Source organism: Lipotes vexillifer, unplaced genomic scaffold, assembly GCF_000442215.2.
Source record: "Lipotes vexillifer unplaced genomic scaffold, Lipotes_vexillifer_v1.1 scaffold276, whole genome shotgun sequence".
Taxonomy (NCBI): Eukaryota; Metazoa; Chordata; class Mammalia; order Artiodactyla; family Lipotidae; genus Lipotes; species Lipotes vexillifer.
The window spans coordinates 776,775-795,311 of NW_006782461.1; the positions used below are offsets into that span (position 1 = coordinate 776,775).

Sequence of the window (18,537 nt, forward strand, 5' to 3'; positions counted from 1 at the left end):
TGGGATTGCTGGATCATATACTAACTCTATTTTTAGTTTTTTGAAGAACTTCCGTACTGTTTTCCACATTGGCTGTACCAATGAACATTCCCACCAACAGTGTGGGAGGGTTCCCTTTTCCCCACACCCTCTCCAGCATTTATTATTTGTAGACTTTTTAATGGTGACCATTCTGACTGGTGTGAGGTGGTACCTCATTGTAGTTTTTGATTAGCATTTCTCTAATAACATAGATTTTTTTTTAAGGCCACATCATCTATTCATTCAATAAGTGCTTATTGAATGTATGGTATGTGCTAGGCACTGTCCTAGGTGCTGAAGATAAAGGCCTATTTAATGTGGGATAGAGGTGATCAGACAGGCATTTATGATACAGTGAGATGTATAAGCAAAATCATTTTGGAATATCCAGCAGGGGCACTTAATCCTGATAAGATAAAAGAATAATCAAAGAATGGATAAAAGAATGATTTCCTAAGGAGTGACACCCAAACAACTCTGAGGATGAATAGAGGTGGGTTGATGATAGAGGGAGCTGCACATGCTAAGGTACAAAGACTAGAAACAGCATGGAATGTTTGGGTATTCCATGAAGTTGAATATGGTAGATTTGTTGAGCCATTAAACCAAAACTAGCAACTCATTAGTCTGGACTTCTAGAGAAGTCTGTATGAGAAAAAGTAACCCATTATATTTGTGAAGCCACTCTGGTAAGGTTTTCTATTACTTGAACATATCCATAACCAGTAGAGTGAGACAACATATTTAAGTTGAAATGAAGGGATGAATGAGATATCTTAGGAACAAAAGAAATGAAGTCCTAAAATAGAACCAGCTTTCAAGGAAAGGGCAGAAGTGGGCCTGCAAATGAATCCAAAACAGGGCAAAGAAATAAGAGGAGAAATCAAAAAAGTGGTATCACAGGACGGCCATGTTTCAAAAATGAAGTTGTGATCACTGCTGTCATATGCTGCCAAATTAAGGAAAAGACTAAAGCATCCATTTAATTTAACTAATGGAAGTCAGATTGTGGTGGGTTTGGAGCAAATGGGACAGGTGAGAAAATGGAAACTGAGTGCATAGAACTTTTTTCAGAAGGGTAGAGGAGGAGCGTGTGTTAGCTAGAGGGGACTTTATCATACTATTAGTATGACCACCCAAGTTGATTTTTCTTTTTGATTTCTTTCTTCTTTTTTTTAAAAATTTATTTATTTAGGCTGTACCAGGTCTTAGTTGTGGCACACGGGATCTTCCTTGCGGCCTGTTTAGTTGCAGCATGCAGGCTCTTAGTTGTAGTATGCAGGCTCTTAGTTGTAGTATGCAGGCTTCTTAGTTGCAGCCTGTGGACTTCTTAGCTGCAGCATGCAGACTCTTAGTTGCAACATACATGTGGGATCTAGTTCCCTGACCAGGGATCGAACCTGGGCCCCCTACATTGGGAGCGCCGATTCTTATCCACTGGACCACCAGGGAAGTACCCCCCACCCCAAGTTGATTTTTCAGAAGAAATCTTCACAGGTCCTTTACTCTTACTTGAATTGTTGTTTGAGGCCAGCAGCAGTTTAAAAAAAAAAATCCATTGAAAGTCATATATTAAAAAAAAAAAAGTCATATATAAATGAAAATACTCATAATATCACATTTTGTGGCTTTTCAAGGGACCCAGTCTTAGTAAACCATTCCTTCTAGGAACATTTTTTTTTCTTTAAAGTGTAGCGCTTAAGCCTACAGTTGGTGTACTTTCAGTTAGATTCTTATGCACATAAGAACTGAGGATTGAGATAATGATGCTTCTTCGCCAACAATGAAGAGTAAGTGGTGGGGATGTTAGTTTTTCAACATAACTGAAAAATCTCAGTGGAACACATTAAGATCTTGACTATCCTGAACCTGTAGGAGAAAGGGTTCTTTAAACTGGGATATTTGTATGTCTTTTGGGTTGTCTCTAAACACTTTGAACATATTTACAGAAATTTTTATGTTTACATTTTCTTAGGATGTCCATAGCTTTCATTCAAAATTAAGAGGTTATCTTATGTTGGATTCCCCAGGCAGTAGACCCTGAGACAGAAATGTGAGTGCAAATAGTTTATTTGGAAACTATGCCAGGAAACACTGACAAGGGCAGGGGAAGTGATACTGGAAAGGGGAAAAAACAGCCAATATGGGGTGTGTTTTCAAGTATGTTACTTTATAGGCTACTGGGACTAAATCCTCTGTTGAGCTGAAAGACAGTGTAGATTATATCTCAGATTCATCCCAGCAAAGGGGTTAAGGAGCTTTTTCAGTTACTGGTTTAGGGATGCCCTCAGGAATGCTTAACTCCCCTGCCCTGTAGTCAGAAAAAACACTCATGTGAAGACTTGCACATGCTTGCAGGTTGGCCTGTACTGGAATCATAAGTGCTGAGGGGATAAAGGTGAGGTGCTGCCAGCATCTGCTACAGAGGTAACAAGAAAATACAGTTTTATTTCTTGGTTAATTGAAAGTTTTTTAAAATTGTTTAATTGGCTGGAAATTCTGTGACATTAAAGAATTATTAGTTTTTAGGTGGTAATAATATTATTATGCTTATTTTTAACGAGTCCTTATACCTTAGAGATACACAGTGAAATATTTGTGGATGAAATCATGATATCTGGAATTTGCTTTAAAATAACACGTTAGGGTGGATCAAGGTGGTATGAATGGTTAAATAACCCATATAAGACTGCCAGAAAACATGCCCTGTTGTCTTTTTCTTTAAATTGTATCAAATGTTAATAAGAACAGATCAGCTCCTTTAGAAATCTTCAGGCAGAACCTGTTTTTTATTGTTTTGCTGATGTTTCAATTGAACATACTTAAATCACCAGTATTTTATTCAGACAACCTGGTTTGCTTATTAATAATTGTTAATAGTCAGTTGGCTGGCCCCTGAATAAGGTGTCAGCATTTGCTTTAAATAAGACATGATCACCATCTGGTGGTGAATAACAGTAACTTTGGTTTGTTTATTGCTTTATGGTTTATAAAGTGTTTTCATGTATATTTTCTCATCTATTGAAATAACTGTAGAAGTTACAGTGAATTCATTTGTTATGCTTTCTGCCAAGATTTTAGGAAACTGTAAGATGACATAGTATGTTACTTATATCGTTATCTCTGCTTGTCAAATGAATGTTGATAGAAAAGTATGATCACTTGTTAGCAAGGAATAAAGATGACATAAATTTCATAAAGAAATGGTTATTTTTTTCAATTTATTTATCTTATTTATTTTGTTTTTGGCTGCATTGGGTCTTCCTTGCTGCACAGGGGCCTTCTCTAGTTGCAGTGAGCAGGGGCTACTCTTCGTTGTGGTGTGTGGGCTTCTCATTGTGGTGGCTTCTCGTTGTGGAGCACAGGCTCTAGGGCACGCAGGCTCAGTAGTTGTGGCACACGTGCTTTAGTTGCTCTGCAGTATGTGGGATCTTTCCGGACCAGGGCTCGAACCTGTGTCCCCTGCATTGGCAGGCGGATCCTTAACCACTACGCCACCAGGAAAGTCCCAAAAATATAGTTCTTTTAATTTAAGTTCATAGATCTGCAGAATGGTCTTTAAAAGAAACATCAAACTGATTTCCTAACACCTAAAATCATGGTATTGAATCATAAAGGCATCTTTTAGTGTGCTTTTAAGTTTTTAAATACTATGGAACATACATGATGGGGATAGAAATCTAGCACTTTATAGAGGTCTGGTGTTAGGAAATCACTATATAGGTATTTATTTAATTAAACTTGTGGACTTCATTATTGACTCCTGTATACAAATGTCCATGGGAGCATTCACATCTTCCATCCCTTTCCTCAAAAGGGAGAGAAAAGGGGAAATAAAACCCTGCCAATAAATTGTTTTGGGTTAGTGCTGTCACCAGATGGCTCACACAGTGAACTGAAATTCTAAAGCCACTTTTGCCATCTTTTTCATCTCATCTCCCTCATCACTTTCCTACATACTTTTCAGATAATTTTTCTTTCGCACCTAAAAGAACTTTCTTTTTTTCTAGCTGTCTGAGAACTTTTAGAATTTCCTCACTCCATCTCTCCCTGTTGCTTTCCTTCTCCTTTATTTTCTTGTCCCATTCTAGTTCATCGAACAGTTGAGTGAACCAGGAACTGTGCTTGGTGGAGGGAATACAACAATGAAAAAGGCAGATAGATCTGACCCTTACCTTGGAGCTTACATCTAAGGGTGGCAGAGAGGAAGAAGAGGAGATAGATGATAGGTAATTACAAAGTGAGACTGTAAAGGTAGTTAAGACTGTATGATGTCAAAGAGCCTACCTTTATTTTCTTTCTCTTTTCCTGTTTTATACTTAGTTCTTACTCTCTCTTAATTATCAGTATTGGGGATAAATTTAAAACAATTTTTTAGCTAGCATGATTGATTTTCTGCTTTATTTAAATATTAAAATTGTAACATAATTTTTCCCATTATTGTGTTTAACATTATGGATAAAATCAGTTCTTGTGGGGTGGCAAGGCATTTTGCAGCTTGGCTTTGGTTTCAGTGGATACAGCCTCTTTCACAGGTTGAGCATTGTCTAAAGATAGTGCTTTACATTTTGAGTAACAGTGTTTGCTTTTGAATTCTAAAGCACAGTGTTTCTCAACCTTTTTTTTTTCTTTTTCCCATGATCACACTCCTAAAGAGAAAACTTTAATTTAAAATTAATTTCTCCTTAGCAAGAGAATTTAAATACTAAGGGGTAAGATTTTGTCAGGTAGGGTTAAGTTGCTGAGAACTGTAAACCATATCTGAGATTTTTTGCCCTCCTCAAGGATCAGTTATTGCCCTCTTGGGTGCCCTCTTGGGTATTGCTCCCACGGAGAATATATACTGTAGTGGACTTTACTTTTATAATTGTAAATTTTCCAGAAAGCAATTTGGAAGTGAAGTGACTGTTTCAAAACTTTTAACTATGAAAACGGATAGGAAAACAGCAACAGCAGTCATGGTTGCACACCTTTGTGAATGTTATTAATGCCACTGAATTTTACACTTAAAATGGTTAAGATGACAAATTTTATGTTATTTGTATTTTACCACAATTTAAACATTAATCATAAAACATACCAAAACCCATTAATTTGTGTACTTTAAAAGGATGAAGTATATGGTATGTAAATTACTTTTCAATAAAGCTGTTGAAAAAAGAAAGAATGGATTGGGAGGAGTAGTAGTAGTCTTTCTGTTGTTACAGAAAGCTGGATTACATTTTAGAAATGGTTAATGCCTCAGAGTGCATAGGCAGGAGCAACCCAAGGTAAAAGATAAAAACCCAGATACTGAGCTATGCTGAAAGGGTGGCTTGATTCATAAGTCAGGTCTTCTGAACTATTCCTCCATCCATTTGATACTTTAAGAAACATTAGGAAGAGCCTTGGATTGGAAGGCCAGAGGTCTGGGATCTTGCTTGGGCTCTCTTCGACCTTGAGCAATTGACATCACATCTTAGTTGCTAAGTTTTCTAGTTTATCAGAGAGTGTGCTTTCAGTTCAAAAATGCTAAATCCTATGACGACTGCTGTGTTATTCTAAGGCAAATAAATACCTGCCTCAATACTTAGACTTGGACATTGAATATTAGAGCTGGAAGACTTTAGATCATCTGGTACAACTCCATTTATGGATGAGAAAATTGAGGTTTGCACCTCTTTCTCTTGACTCTTTCTAGTGCTTTTCATAATATACATGTAACGCAGATTTTTTTTTTTTTTTGGGGGGGGTGGAGGAAGTTTGCAATTTTATTTTATTTTATTTTATTTTTTTTAACATCTTTATTGGGGTATAATTGCTTTACAATGGTGTGTTAGTTTCTGCTTTATAATAGAGTGAGTCAGTTATACATATATATATGTTCCCATATCTCTTTCCTCTTTGTCTTAGTTGGGCTTCCCTGGTGGTGCAGTGGTTGAGAGTCCACCTGCCGTTGCAGGGGACACAGGTTCATGCCCCGGTCTGGGAGGATCCCACATGCCCCGTGAGCCATGGCCGCTGAGCCTGAGTGTCCGGAGCCTGCACTCCACAGCGGGAGAGGCCACAACAGTGAGAGGCCCCTGTACTGCAAAAAAAAAAAAAAGAATACTTAGTTGAAATATTAAGTGCAGGCTTTTAAGTGCAGTATGAACATTTGAAATGATGAAGAGTATGTGAAATAAGACATGGTACACATAAATTTATTTAACTTTATTATTAAATGTCTGTGTGTATATGTTGCGTTTCTAAATCATGACTAATCAAATGAAAAGTTGTGGTTTCTGCTTTTAAAAATGAACAAATCAATAGGAATCACATAGAAGTCAGATATATAGTAGTTACTTTCTCAGATTGAGATTGGTGAAAGTGCTTGTTAGAAAATATTTTAGAAATTTTGAAATTTCCTAGATTTTGCAGTTTTCCTTGAGGGTACTTCTCTAAATCTCCACTGCCACCACCTTAGTCCAAGCCATCATTATCTCTTGCCTGAAGTATGGCACTAGCCTCCTAGTTAGTCTAGTCTTATTCCCCACTTATACAAAATTAGAAAGCTGTATAATGCAGTTTCACATGCTCATCACCTAGATTCAGTGAAATTTTGTAATTTTGTTTCATCTGTAACTCCATCTGTCCTCTGCTGCTTAGATTATTATGAAGCAGAGCCTAGACAAAGAATGATCTTTTAAAAACTTAGATCAGGAAACTTTCCTAAATTCCTCCCTTGATTTCTCATTACACTCAAAATATAATAAAAACTCTTTACACGGACATCAAGGCTTTATAAGATATGACCTTTGCTTACTTCTTCAGTGGCATCTTTTACCATTTTCTCTTTCCTGCCACACTGGAAGCTTTTATCTGCCTCAGGTCTTCTCTACAGGCATTTCCTTGTGCCTGGCATGTTCTTCCCTTCCTTGGCTTGGTTGTTTGCTGCTTTTCATTCTTTTTTTTATTAGAGAGCCTTTCGCTCTTGGTTTTATCCTGTGTAAAAATGTTTACCTAAAATGTTAGCAATTGGTGCATTTAGGTGAAGGGTGTACTAGTCTTTCAACCTTTCACTAGATTTAAAATTATTGGAGGAAAAGATGTTGAGGGAAAAAAATCCCTCCTCTTCCTTAAATACTATGATATCATTATTTCTTTCTTTTAAAATTTGTTTTGGCTCTCTCTTTCCTTCCTTCCCTACCCATCCCCCCACCCCTCCCATGATTATTAAATTGAGTAGAGAGAAAAGAGAGAAGGGAAATAGAATTATCTGATTAGAGTTGGAGGCCTATGTTATTGGAAGCCATTGCCTCAAGTACCTCGGATTCCCTCTGCCAGGATGCTGTTTTTCAAGTACATATAAGGAAAGAGTAACCCTTTAAAGACTGACTGATGTGAGGGTGGCTCACATCATCTTACCTAGAGGTCTTTCCTCCCCATAAACATCTACCTTCTCCTTCAGGAAGAGGTGCTGAATGCTGGTTATTCGAGCCTCCAGCCATACTGATGTTTATAGTAGTACACTGATTACTTTCTTTGTAGCAGAGATGTTTTCACGGCTTTGGTTCTAAAATAATCTGAGCCATGTTTGGTGTGTTTCTTTACCTATATGGGAACAGCAGTATGATTCTAAATGAAACCCAAAACCTAAATGGAGCATTAGAAACCCCTTGGTTTGCCTGCTTACATAACAACTATTCTTGGATTTTTTTTTCCATTATGGTAATAATGGGAAGCTGAGCTTAGTGATTTATATTATATTACACTTACCTGGCATCTCGCATCTATAAACTGTAGCTTTTCAGATAATGACCAAAGTTTTAGTTCATAGTCTTGAGGCTTTTTTTTTCTTGCTTTTCTGAAAACTTTAAGATGATTGATTAAATGAACTTTTTGCAGATAAGGTATATAAAAACATAATAGTTACTTCAAGGGTCAAGGGGACTGTGGGACCAGTGTCATTATGGTTAAAACTGTGCTTCCCCAACAGAGTTTGTAGAAACTGGCAGTAAGTAAAACCTTTTTGTAAGCTTATACTTAAATCCCTGTATCTGAAATCAGTGTTCTTTTATCAATGGCCTACATAAAATCAACTGTTTTGTGACTCTAAGTGTATCGCTGCTTTCAACCGTAGAGGAAGTTTAAGTGAAAGACTTCATTGAGAAATGAGAGGAATTATGTCATTTAGTTATTATGACCAGCTGTAAATTTCTACCATTAAAAAAGAGAATTGTACGTAATAAAACTAGAATTTCAGAAGCAGCAGCATTCTTAAGGCTTGGTGCTGGTAAGACGCTTAGAAAAATGTAAAACTATAGAACATCTTTGGGTGATTGGATCAGTAATACATTCTGGGATCCTGACCACTTACTGCTGTTTCATACCTGCATCATTTTGGCAGGCCCTTCATGAATTCACACAGCACCTGACCTTTTCTTCTGCTTCAGAACCTTTCACCTTCTTGAGGCCTTGTGAAAGAAACGGGTCTGTTAAAGGTTATATATCAAATCTGTCATGTGAAAAGATAGAGATCTTGGTTCAATTGGGACAAAACCTCTATTTTTCAGAATGACATGAAATTGGTGAATAGATAATTCTTAGAAGGAAGTTAATAATTACCTAATGTTCTCGAAATGAAATTATTTAGGAAATGTTCCAGGTGATAAATAAGTGAATTTATAGATCGTCAGTGCGTGTTACAGAAAATGATCATGTGTTTAAAAAATATGATTGATATTTTATAAGCTGCACTGCCCCAAACCCTAGCCACTTGCCACATGTGGCTGTTTAAGTTAATTAAAAATTAGTAAAATTAAAAGTCTAGTTCCTTAGTTTTATTAGCCACATGTCAAGTGCTAAATAGTCACATGTAGCTAATGGCTGCTGTTTTGAAAAGTGCAGATACAGACAGCACTGTTTAGAGAATGCAAAGTATGGGAATTATAATATTTTCAATTTAACTTTTCTATTGAAGTTTTTGTCTGTTTCTTATTGACTGGTAAAATATTAAGAGCTACAAGTGTCCATAAGGTTATTAGCCTGTCAGTTCTATTTGTAACAAAAAAAATAAGTAAATTGGATGTTAACTAGACATATTGTGGTGATCATTTTGCAGTATTTACAAATATCAAGTCATTATGTTGTACACCTGAAACTAAATATAGTGTTATATGTCAGTTGTATCACCAAAAAAAAAAAAAATTAAGTAAATTGTTAGTAAATTGTGGGTTCTAAATTTTAGTTTTAAATGTGCTAGCTGTATGTGATCCAGTACAGTAGCCAGTAGCCATATGTGGCTCTTGAGCACTTGAAATATGGCTAGGGTGAATTGAGATATGCTGTAAGGGTAAAATGATATGTTTCGAATACTAGGTATCACCCCAAAAGTGTACAATGGATGAAGATGGTCAAAAGGTACAAACTTGGAGTTATAAAATAGATAAGTCATGGGGAGGTAATATACAGAATGGTGACTACAGTTAATAATAGTGTACTGCATATTTGAAAGTTGCTAAGCAAGGAGATCTTAAAAGTTCTCATAAGAAAAAAAATTTGTAACTATGTATGGTGGTGGGTGTAACTAGACTTATTGTGGTGATCATTTTGCAGTGTATACAAATATTAAATCATTATGTTGTACACCTGAAAGTAATACTGTCATATGTCAATGATGTATAATTTTAATTGAGTTATAAATTAAAAAAATAAGTAAAATGTCAAGTAAAAAGTAAAAGTCTGAAATTTTAAATGTTGATAGTATGTTGAAATAACATTGAGATATATAGTGCTACGTAACATAAATTGTTAAAATTAATTTTGACCTTTTTTTTTTTACTTTTGTGAATGAACTAATAGAAAATTTGAAATTACGTGGCTTACTTTATATTTTTATTGGATAGTACTGTGTAAGAGCCAGTGCTCTAATAAGGAAGTCTACTTCCACATGCCTAAATCAAGAATGACTATATTTGCGAAGTGGGATGAAAAACATATTTATTGCATATATTTACTTTTGTCCTCTTGGATTTTTAAAAATAGTACCAATTGCATTAAAACTTTCTGTGATTTTATTTGTCTGTGTTGTGGAGGATATGCATAAAACACAGGTGCAGAGCTTTTACCTGATAAATGAGTGATGTAGATAATATGAATACTGTGGGCATTCCAAGGAAAAAGATGTTGCTGGAATCATTGGAAAGGTATCTCAGAGACTTTTAGGGCTTTTATTGACCCAACATTAAAAGATGAATATGATTCAAGTGGCAGAAAACAGTAAACTGGAGCGTTGAATAAAAGCCCAGATACGTTGTAGACTGGGTATGCTTAGTGGATAGTGAACAGGCTAGAATGACTTGAATCAAGCATTTCAGTGCAGAAGTAAGAGGGAAGGATTGGAGAGTTAGGTTGAGACTGAATATTGGGACTCTTTGGCTAGGGTAAGAAATCTAGATGAGTTTATATAAGTATTTAGGAGCCATCAAAGATATTTATGAACTGGGAAGTGACATGAAAGCAGTATTTTTTTTTTTTAAAGATTGGTTTGGTTACAGGAGAGTATTCATACCTGTTTTTCTGAAGTGAGAAGGTGCAATGATACCATAGAGAAATTGGGGGAGATAGGGAGCAGGTTTGAGATGTAGGAAGGTAGAATCATTAAGACTACTATGTTTGGGGAAAAGGAAAAAGGAAATTGAAACTGACCTTGGTTCCCCAAATGTCATGACAGAAGTGAAAATAAAGGTATTTTAGCTTTGTATAATGTTTTCTTTTTTTAATTATTATTAATTTATATATTTTTGGCTGCATTGGGTTTTTGTTGCTGCGCGTGGGCTTTCTCTAGTTGCGGCGAGCAGGGGCTACTCTTTGTTGTGGTGTGCAGGGTTCTCATTGTGGTGGCTTTTCTTGTTGTGGAGCAGGGGCTCTAGGCTCATGGACTTCAGTAGTTGTGGCACACAGGCTCAGTAGTTTCACCTTGCAGGCTCTAGAGTGCAGGCTCAGTAGTTGTGGCGCATGGGCTTAGTCGTTCCATGGCATGTAGGATCTTCCTGGACCAGGGCTCGAACCCGTGTCCCCTGCATTGGCAGGTGGATTCTTAACCACTGCGCCACCAGGGAAGCCCCCTAAATATTCTTCAACAGCTTGAAAACCAATTAGACTCTATTTCTGAGATATCTGATTCTGTGAATCTGTGTCTTGGTCTGCAATCTCAGTCAAGAAACCAAATATGTGGTATGAGAAACACAGTAGAAATTTTAGTTGTATAGTTAAGTGATTTTACTTTATGGTATTTTTTATAGACTTTATTTTTTAGAGCAGTTTTAGATTCACAAAAAAAATTGAGCACAAAGTAGAGAGAGTTCACATATACCTTCTTCTTCCGCACATGTACAACCTCTCTCACTGTACACATCCCACACTACTGTGGTACATTTGTTGAAATTGATGAACCTACATTGACACATTATTATCACCCAAAAGTCTACAGTTTACATTAGAGTTCACTCCTAATTGTTGATGTTTTGAAAGAAAACATGAATATTCTTGTTCATGTTTAAAAAAGTAGTTTTCAGTTATTTCTTGCCCTAGTTTAGTCTTTTCTGATTCAGAGTTCTAAAAGATAACTAAATCAACGTCTATTTTGAAAAAGTATTCAGCATTGAAGAAAGTTCTTTTTTTATGATCCTAAATGTTTACAAATGTTTTATTTTGCTGGCTAACAGTATTTTTTCTTCCTTTTAAGTACCTAAAGAATTGGTGGAGCTCCATTTGAAGTTGATGAGGAAGATTGGCAAATCTGTTACAGCAGATAGATGGGAAAAATATTTGATCAAGGTAAATATTTGTAAATCACCTTCTCTATATTGTATCTAGCATAAATCGATGTTATGTTTCATAATATGCTCTGATTTTTAAAATGGTCTCCTAAAAGTTGCAGAATATGACTCAGAAATCTGTATGATTACTACTGGTATGTGATTCTTTTTTGCAGCTACTAAGCAATAGTCTAGAGTCCCAAAGTTAGATTTCAGAGGTGTTATCTTTTGTGTCAAACACTGTGCTCAGGACTTTTCATGTTTTCTCTCAGTTTCTTTCATGATTTCTTAAAATCGTCCTGATCAACTCAATTAAGATATAGATAAGGCCCAACAAAGTTGTCATTTTTCTTTGAGATCACATAGTATGTGTAGACAGAGCCAAAATTTGTCTTTTACTTAAAAAGTAAAATGTCCAAAGACCTTTAGGTCAGTATGGAAGGCTTCTAAGTTAACAATAGGCCAAACCTATCCTTAATGAGAACAACCTGGGTAATCAGAAAATGATTGCTTTAGGGTTTTTAAGGGCACGACCATTCAGGAAAAAATGGATGGAATTGCATCCAAACTTTTGAGATCCACACAATTTTGTGAGGGGTGGGGGGTGATATTTTGAACTCTAACATACTAGAATATTAGGTTACATTTTTAGGCGATTGAAAACCTGTAATTTTCTTATCATCTTTTAAAAAATGTATGTTTATGTATACATGTATTTTCATATCTGCTTTTGCAGAGGTGTGTATATGATTGTAGAGTGCTATGAAAAGAGGAACCATGAGGGAACAGGAGTTGCTTGTTCTTATCATAAAAAATCACATGTGCTGTTCCAGTTATCTTTGCTGCATAACACACCACTCTAAATTAAGTGACATAAAACAATAATCATTTTAATCAGCTCAGTGACTCTCTGGGTTGGGAATTTGGAAAGGTCACTTTCACTGTACTCTGTTGGTTGAAGCAACCACGGTTCTCCCCAGATTCAGGGAGAGGAGGCATAGACCTGAACGCTCAGCAAGTGGTAGGAGTGTCTTAACTTTTGAAAAGCCCAATATGAGATGAGATATATTTCAATATTTTTGTACAAGTTTGAAGCCCTGGAAAGTTGGCTCAGCATTTCAAAAATTTGATGCTGTGTGATTTTCTAAAAGCCTTGATTAACTAATATTTAATTAAATCTCTGAACTATATTAAACTGTGGATAATAAATGAGCAAAGTTTTAACTGTTTAAAGTCCTTTTAAACATACCAGTGGGGTGGGGGGTGGATACCAGTGAAGTTGCTGCTTTGCCTTTAACAAAATATTTATTAACAATCTAGGTCTGGACCTTAAAAAGAGGTGCTAGAATTTCAGGACAGTAGTTTTTAACATAACATTTTAAAGGGTGTAGTTGTTTGTAAATCTGTTTATTAAAGTGGGTTTGTTTGTTTTGTATATGTTCTGAGAACTGAGGTAGAAATATCTTGTATACTAATCTCAACTCTACTGTTAACAAAATTTGGGTCCACGGATAATCTCCTTTTGCCCCCTTGTATCTCAGTTTCTTCATAAAATGTGATAATTGGGACAAGATGATTTTATAAACTCCTTTAGTTTTATGGTCATAACTGCAGGTTCTAGCTCAATTTTTTTGAATTGAGATACATTCACATAACATAAAATTTGCCCTTTGAAAGTGTACAATTCAGTGTTTTTAGTATATTCACAGGGTTGTGCAACCATCACCAGTATCCAAACCAGAACGTCTTCATCGCCCCCAGAAGAAACCTCATACCCATTAGCAATTACTTCCCCTTTCCCCCAGTCCTTAGCAACCACTGATCTGTTTTCTGACTCTGTGAATTTGCCTATTATGGAGGTTTCATATAAATGGAATCAGAATTTGTAGTAGCCTTTGTGTCTGGCTTCTTTCACTTAGCAAAATGTTTTCAAGGTTCATCTGTGTTGTAGCATGTATCAGAACTTTGTTCGTTTTTATGCTTGAATAATATTCCATTGTGTGGGTAATATTACATTTTATCTGCTTATCAGTTTATGATATTTGCCTTGTTTCCACCTTTTGGCTATTATAAATAGTACTGCTATGAACATTTGTGTACAGATTTTGGGGTAGACAGGTGATTCAATTTTTTGAGTATGTATCTAGGGTAGAATTGCTGGGTTATATGGTAATTCTTTGTTTAACTTTTTGAGGAACTGCCAGACTGTTTCCAAAACAGCTCCAACGTTTTTCCCTAGGAACCTGTGAGGGTTCCAACTTTTCCACGTCCCACCTTACCAACACTTATTATTGACTGACTGATTTTAGCCCTCCCAGTGGGGATGAAGTACTATCTCATTTTGGTTTTGATTTACATTTTCCTTATGATTAAAGGATGTTGAACCTTCTTTTCATGGGCTTGTTGGACTTTGTGTGTATCTTCTTTGGAAAAATGTCTGTTCACATCCTTGTCCATTTTTTAATTGGTTGTCTTCTTGTTTTTGAGTTTTTAAAGTTTTTTATATATTCTGCATACTAGACCCTTACCAAATATATGGTTTGCAAATATTTTCTCCCATTATGTGTGTTGTCTTTTCAGTTTCTGTGTAATATCTTTTGATGCATGGAAGTTTTCATTTTGATTAAGTCCAATATTTTTCTGATGTGGCTAGTGCTTTGGTGTCATATATAAGAAACCGTTGCCCAAGCCAGGTCATGAAGTTTTAATTCTATATTTTGTTTTAAGAGTTTTTAGTTTTAGTTCTTAAATTTAGATCTATAACCCATTTAATTTTTGAATATACTCTCAGATAGGAGTCCAACTATATTCTTTGCACATAGATATCCATTTGTTCTATTACCATTTGTAAAAAAAATTATTCTTTCCCTCACTGGATTGCCTTGACATCCCTGTAGAAAGTCAGTTGACCATAAATGTGAGAGTTTATTTCTGAAGTTTTCATTCTGTTGACTTACATGTTGTTATTTATGCTGGTACCATATAGTCTTGATTACTGCATCTTTGTGGTAAATTTGGAAATTGTTCATCTTTTCCAAAATTGTTTTGGCTGTTCTGCATCACTTTCATTTCCTTACGAGTTTGAGGATCAGCTTATCAGTATCTGCAAAAATGCCAGTTAGGATTTGCATAGGGATTGTATATAATCTATAGATAAAATTGGGGAGTATTGGCTTCTTAACGGTAGTAAATTTTCTGATCCATGAAAATAGGATGTCTTTCAAAATATGTAGGTCTTTAATTCCTTTCAAAAATGTTTTGCAGTTTTCTGACTCGTCTTATACTTTTGTTCAATTTATTCCTTAGTATTTTGCTGTTTTTGAGGGTATTGTAAATGGAATTTTCTTAATTTAATTTTCATATCATTCATTGCTATTGTGTAGAAATATGACTAATGATTGTATGTTGATCTTGTATGTTGCAACTTTGCCAAACTCATTATTAGCTCAAATAGCTTTTTTTGTGAATTCTTAAGATTTTCTATATACAGGATTATGTCATCTGCAAACATAGATAGGTTTACTTCCCCCTTTTCAATCTGGATACCCTTTATTTATTTTTCTTGCGTAATTGCTCTGCTGGAACCTCTGGTACACTGTTGAATAGAAATGGTGAGAGCAGACATCCTTGTCATGTTCCTGATCCTAGGGGGAAAGTTTTCAGCCTTTCAACTTTTAGTATGGTGTTATTTGAGGGTTTTTCATTGATGTCCTTTATCAGGTTGAGGAAATTCTCTTCTTTTCCTAGTTTGTTTAGTATTTTTATCATGAAAGCTGTTGGATTTTGTCAGATGTTTTTTCTGCATCTATTGAGTTAACCACATAAATTTTGTCCTTTATTCTATTAATGTGGTACATTACATTGATTAATTTTCATATGTTGAAACCTTGCAATCTTGTAACCAATCCCACTTGGTCATGGTCCGTAATCATTTTTATCTGTTGCTAGATTTGGTTTGTTAATTTATTTTTGAGGATTTTTGTGCCTATGTTCATAAGGGATATCCGTATATATATATATATTTTTTCTTGAGGTGTCTTTGTCTGGTTTTGCTATCTGGGTAATGCTGGCCTCTTATGTTGAATTGAGAAGTGTTTCCTCTGCTTTTATTTTTCTGCAAGTGTTTGTGAGGTATTTATTAGAATTTAGCAGGGAAGCCAGGTGTACTTGGGCTTTTCTTTGTTGAAAATTTTTGTTTGTTTATTCAGTCTCTTTAATTGTCATTGATTTATTCAGATTTGTATTTCTTCTTGTGTCAAGTTCAATAGTTTGTGCCTTTCTAAGAAATTGTCCATTTTATTAGCTTATCTAATTTATTGGCATACAGTTGTTCATAGTATTCACTTATAATTCTTTTTACTTCTGTAAAGTCAGTAGTAATGTTCCTTCTTTCTTTCCTCATTTTACCGATTTAGTGTTCTCTTTTTTCCCGGCCAGTCTAGTTAGAGGTTTGTAAAATTTTATCTTTTTAAGGACCAACTTTTGGTTTAATTGAATTTCTGTTTTTCTTTTTTTAAATTAATTAATTAATTTATTTTTGGCCATGTTGGGTCTTTGTTGCTGCGCACAGGCTTTCTGTAGTTGCAGTGAGTAGGGGCTACTCTTCGTTGTGGTGCGTGGGCTGCTCATTGCGGTGGCTTCTCTTGTTGCAGAGCGCAGGGCTCTAAGGCGCGTAGGCTTCAGTAGTTGCGGCTCGCAGGCTTCAGTAGTTGCGGCTCGCGGGCTCTAGAGTGCGGGCTCTAGAGCGCAGGCTCTATAGTGCTGGCTCAGTAGTTGTGGCACACCAACTTAGTTGCTCTGCGGCATGGGATCTTCCCGGACCAGGGCTCTAACCTGTGTCTGTAGCATTGGCAGGTGGATTCTTAACCACTGTGCCACCAGGAAAGTCCCTACTCTTCTTTTCTAACATGGAAGTTTAGGTTATTAATTTGAGGTATTCCTCTTTTTCAATATAGGCATTTTCAGCTATTGCATCTAATCCCTGCTTAGTTACATTTAATAAATTAGTATGTTCTCTTTTGTTTTCATTCATTTCTAAGTATTTTTTTAACATCTTTATTGGAGTATAATTGCTTTACAATGGTATGTTAGTTTCAGCTTCACAACAAAATGAATCAGTTATATATATATATATATATATACACACACACACACACACACACACACATATGTTCCCATATCTCTTTCCGCTTGCGTCTCCCTCCCTCCCACCCTCCCTATCCCACCCCTCCAGGCGGTCACAAAGCACCGAGCTGATCTCCCTGTGCTATGTGGCTGCTTCCCACCTAGCTACCTACCTTACGTTTGGTACAGACTTACTAGAGAATGGACTTGAGGATATGGGGAGGGGGCAGGGTAAACTGTGACGAAGCGAGAGAGAGGCATGGACATATATACATTTCTACTAAGTATTTTCTCTTTTCCCTAGTGATTTCCTTTTTGACCCGTTGGTTATTTAGTAGTGTGTTATTTCCACATGTTTGTGAATTTCCCCAATTTTTTCCTGTTTTTGATTTCTAATTTCATTCCATTGTGTAGGAGAACATACTTTGTTTGATTTTGATCCCTCTAGTTTTGTTGAGACTTTTTTTTGCCCTTACTTAACATATATTATATCCTTCTTCAATATTAAAAAATAATTTTTCTACTTAGATATTTATAGAGATTTGCTAACTTCATATGTATATTTACAGTCCCTTTTTTTTTCCGGTTTTTTAAGACTTTCACTGCCCTGTAAATACATTCTTATGTATAAATGTGTATTTTTCCCTTATCCTTTTTTGATATGCTGAAGTCTCTACTATTTTAGTAAAGAACTATAAACTCTCCATTAACTCTTTATTTCCCTTCAGCTGCCACCCATCTGTTCTTCTTCCCCTTTATATTAGTTATTTATTGCTTTCATGGCAGCTTACCCCCAAACTGAGCAGCTTAAAACAATGAACATCAAACATTTATTATCTCGTAATTTTTTTGTGTTAGGAATCTGGCTCAGTGTGTGTCATTAGGCTGTATGTAGTCAAGCTGTCAGCTTGCCTTGCAGTTTTCTCTGAAGGCTCAACTGGAAGAGGATCCACCTCCAAGCTCAGTCACATAGCTGTTGACAGGATTGGGTTCCTTGTCATGGCTTCTTCATAAGGCAGCTTAAAATATTGCAGCAGAGCCAGTGAGTGAGAGAGAGTGACTGAGATGGAACTCGTGGTCTTTTTGTAGCCAGATCTTGGAAATGACGTACTGTCACCTTTGCCATATTTTATTTGTTAGAATGAAATCACTAGATTTGGCTCATCACCAAAGGGGGTGGGGTGAAGGAACAAGGGAGGGAATGACATAAGGGGAATGAATACCAGGAGGTGAAGATCATTATGGGCCACGTAGAAGCTATCTATCTTACAAACCTCTTGAAATAATTTTCTTTATTTGCTAGTCTGTTTCTTTACCTCCCATTCACTCCTTAGTCCATTGAAAATTTCCTCCTCTGCATAATTCCATTCCAATAAAATTTCTTTTCAGTTCAAGTGTTTGAACAGTGTCCCTTATTACTAAATTCAAGTGACACTATTTATTACATATCTTCCCAATTTCTCTACATGTTCTTTCCTTCAAACATTCTTCTTTTGCCTTCTTTCCTACAGTACTTTCCTGGATTTCTTTCTATCCCTAGTAGTCTCCTTTGCCAGATCTTTCTTTTTATCTAAGCTCCTGAAGGTTTTTGTACTACCGAGTTTTGTTTTAG

General features: G+C 35.9%; 1 protein-coding gene across 1 annotated transcript in view; it reads left to right on the forward strand.

Annotated features, from left to right (window-relative positions):
• Nucleotides 1-18,537, forward strand: part of RSF1 (remodeling and spacing factor 1) — a 165,161-nt gene that overhangs the window by 30,568 nt on the left and 116,056 nt on the right. Inside the window, 1 exon segment of the mRNA XM_007455302.1 lies at nucleotides 11,729-11,820. Within this exon segment, the coding sequence (XP_007455364.1) occupies nucleotides 11,729-11,820 (92 nt within the window).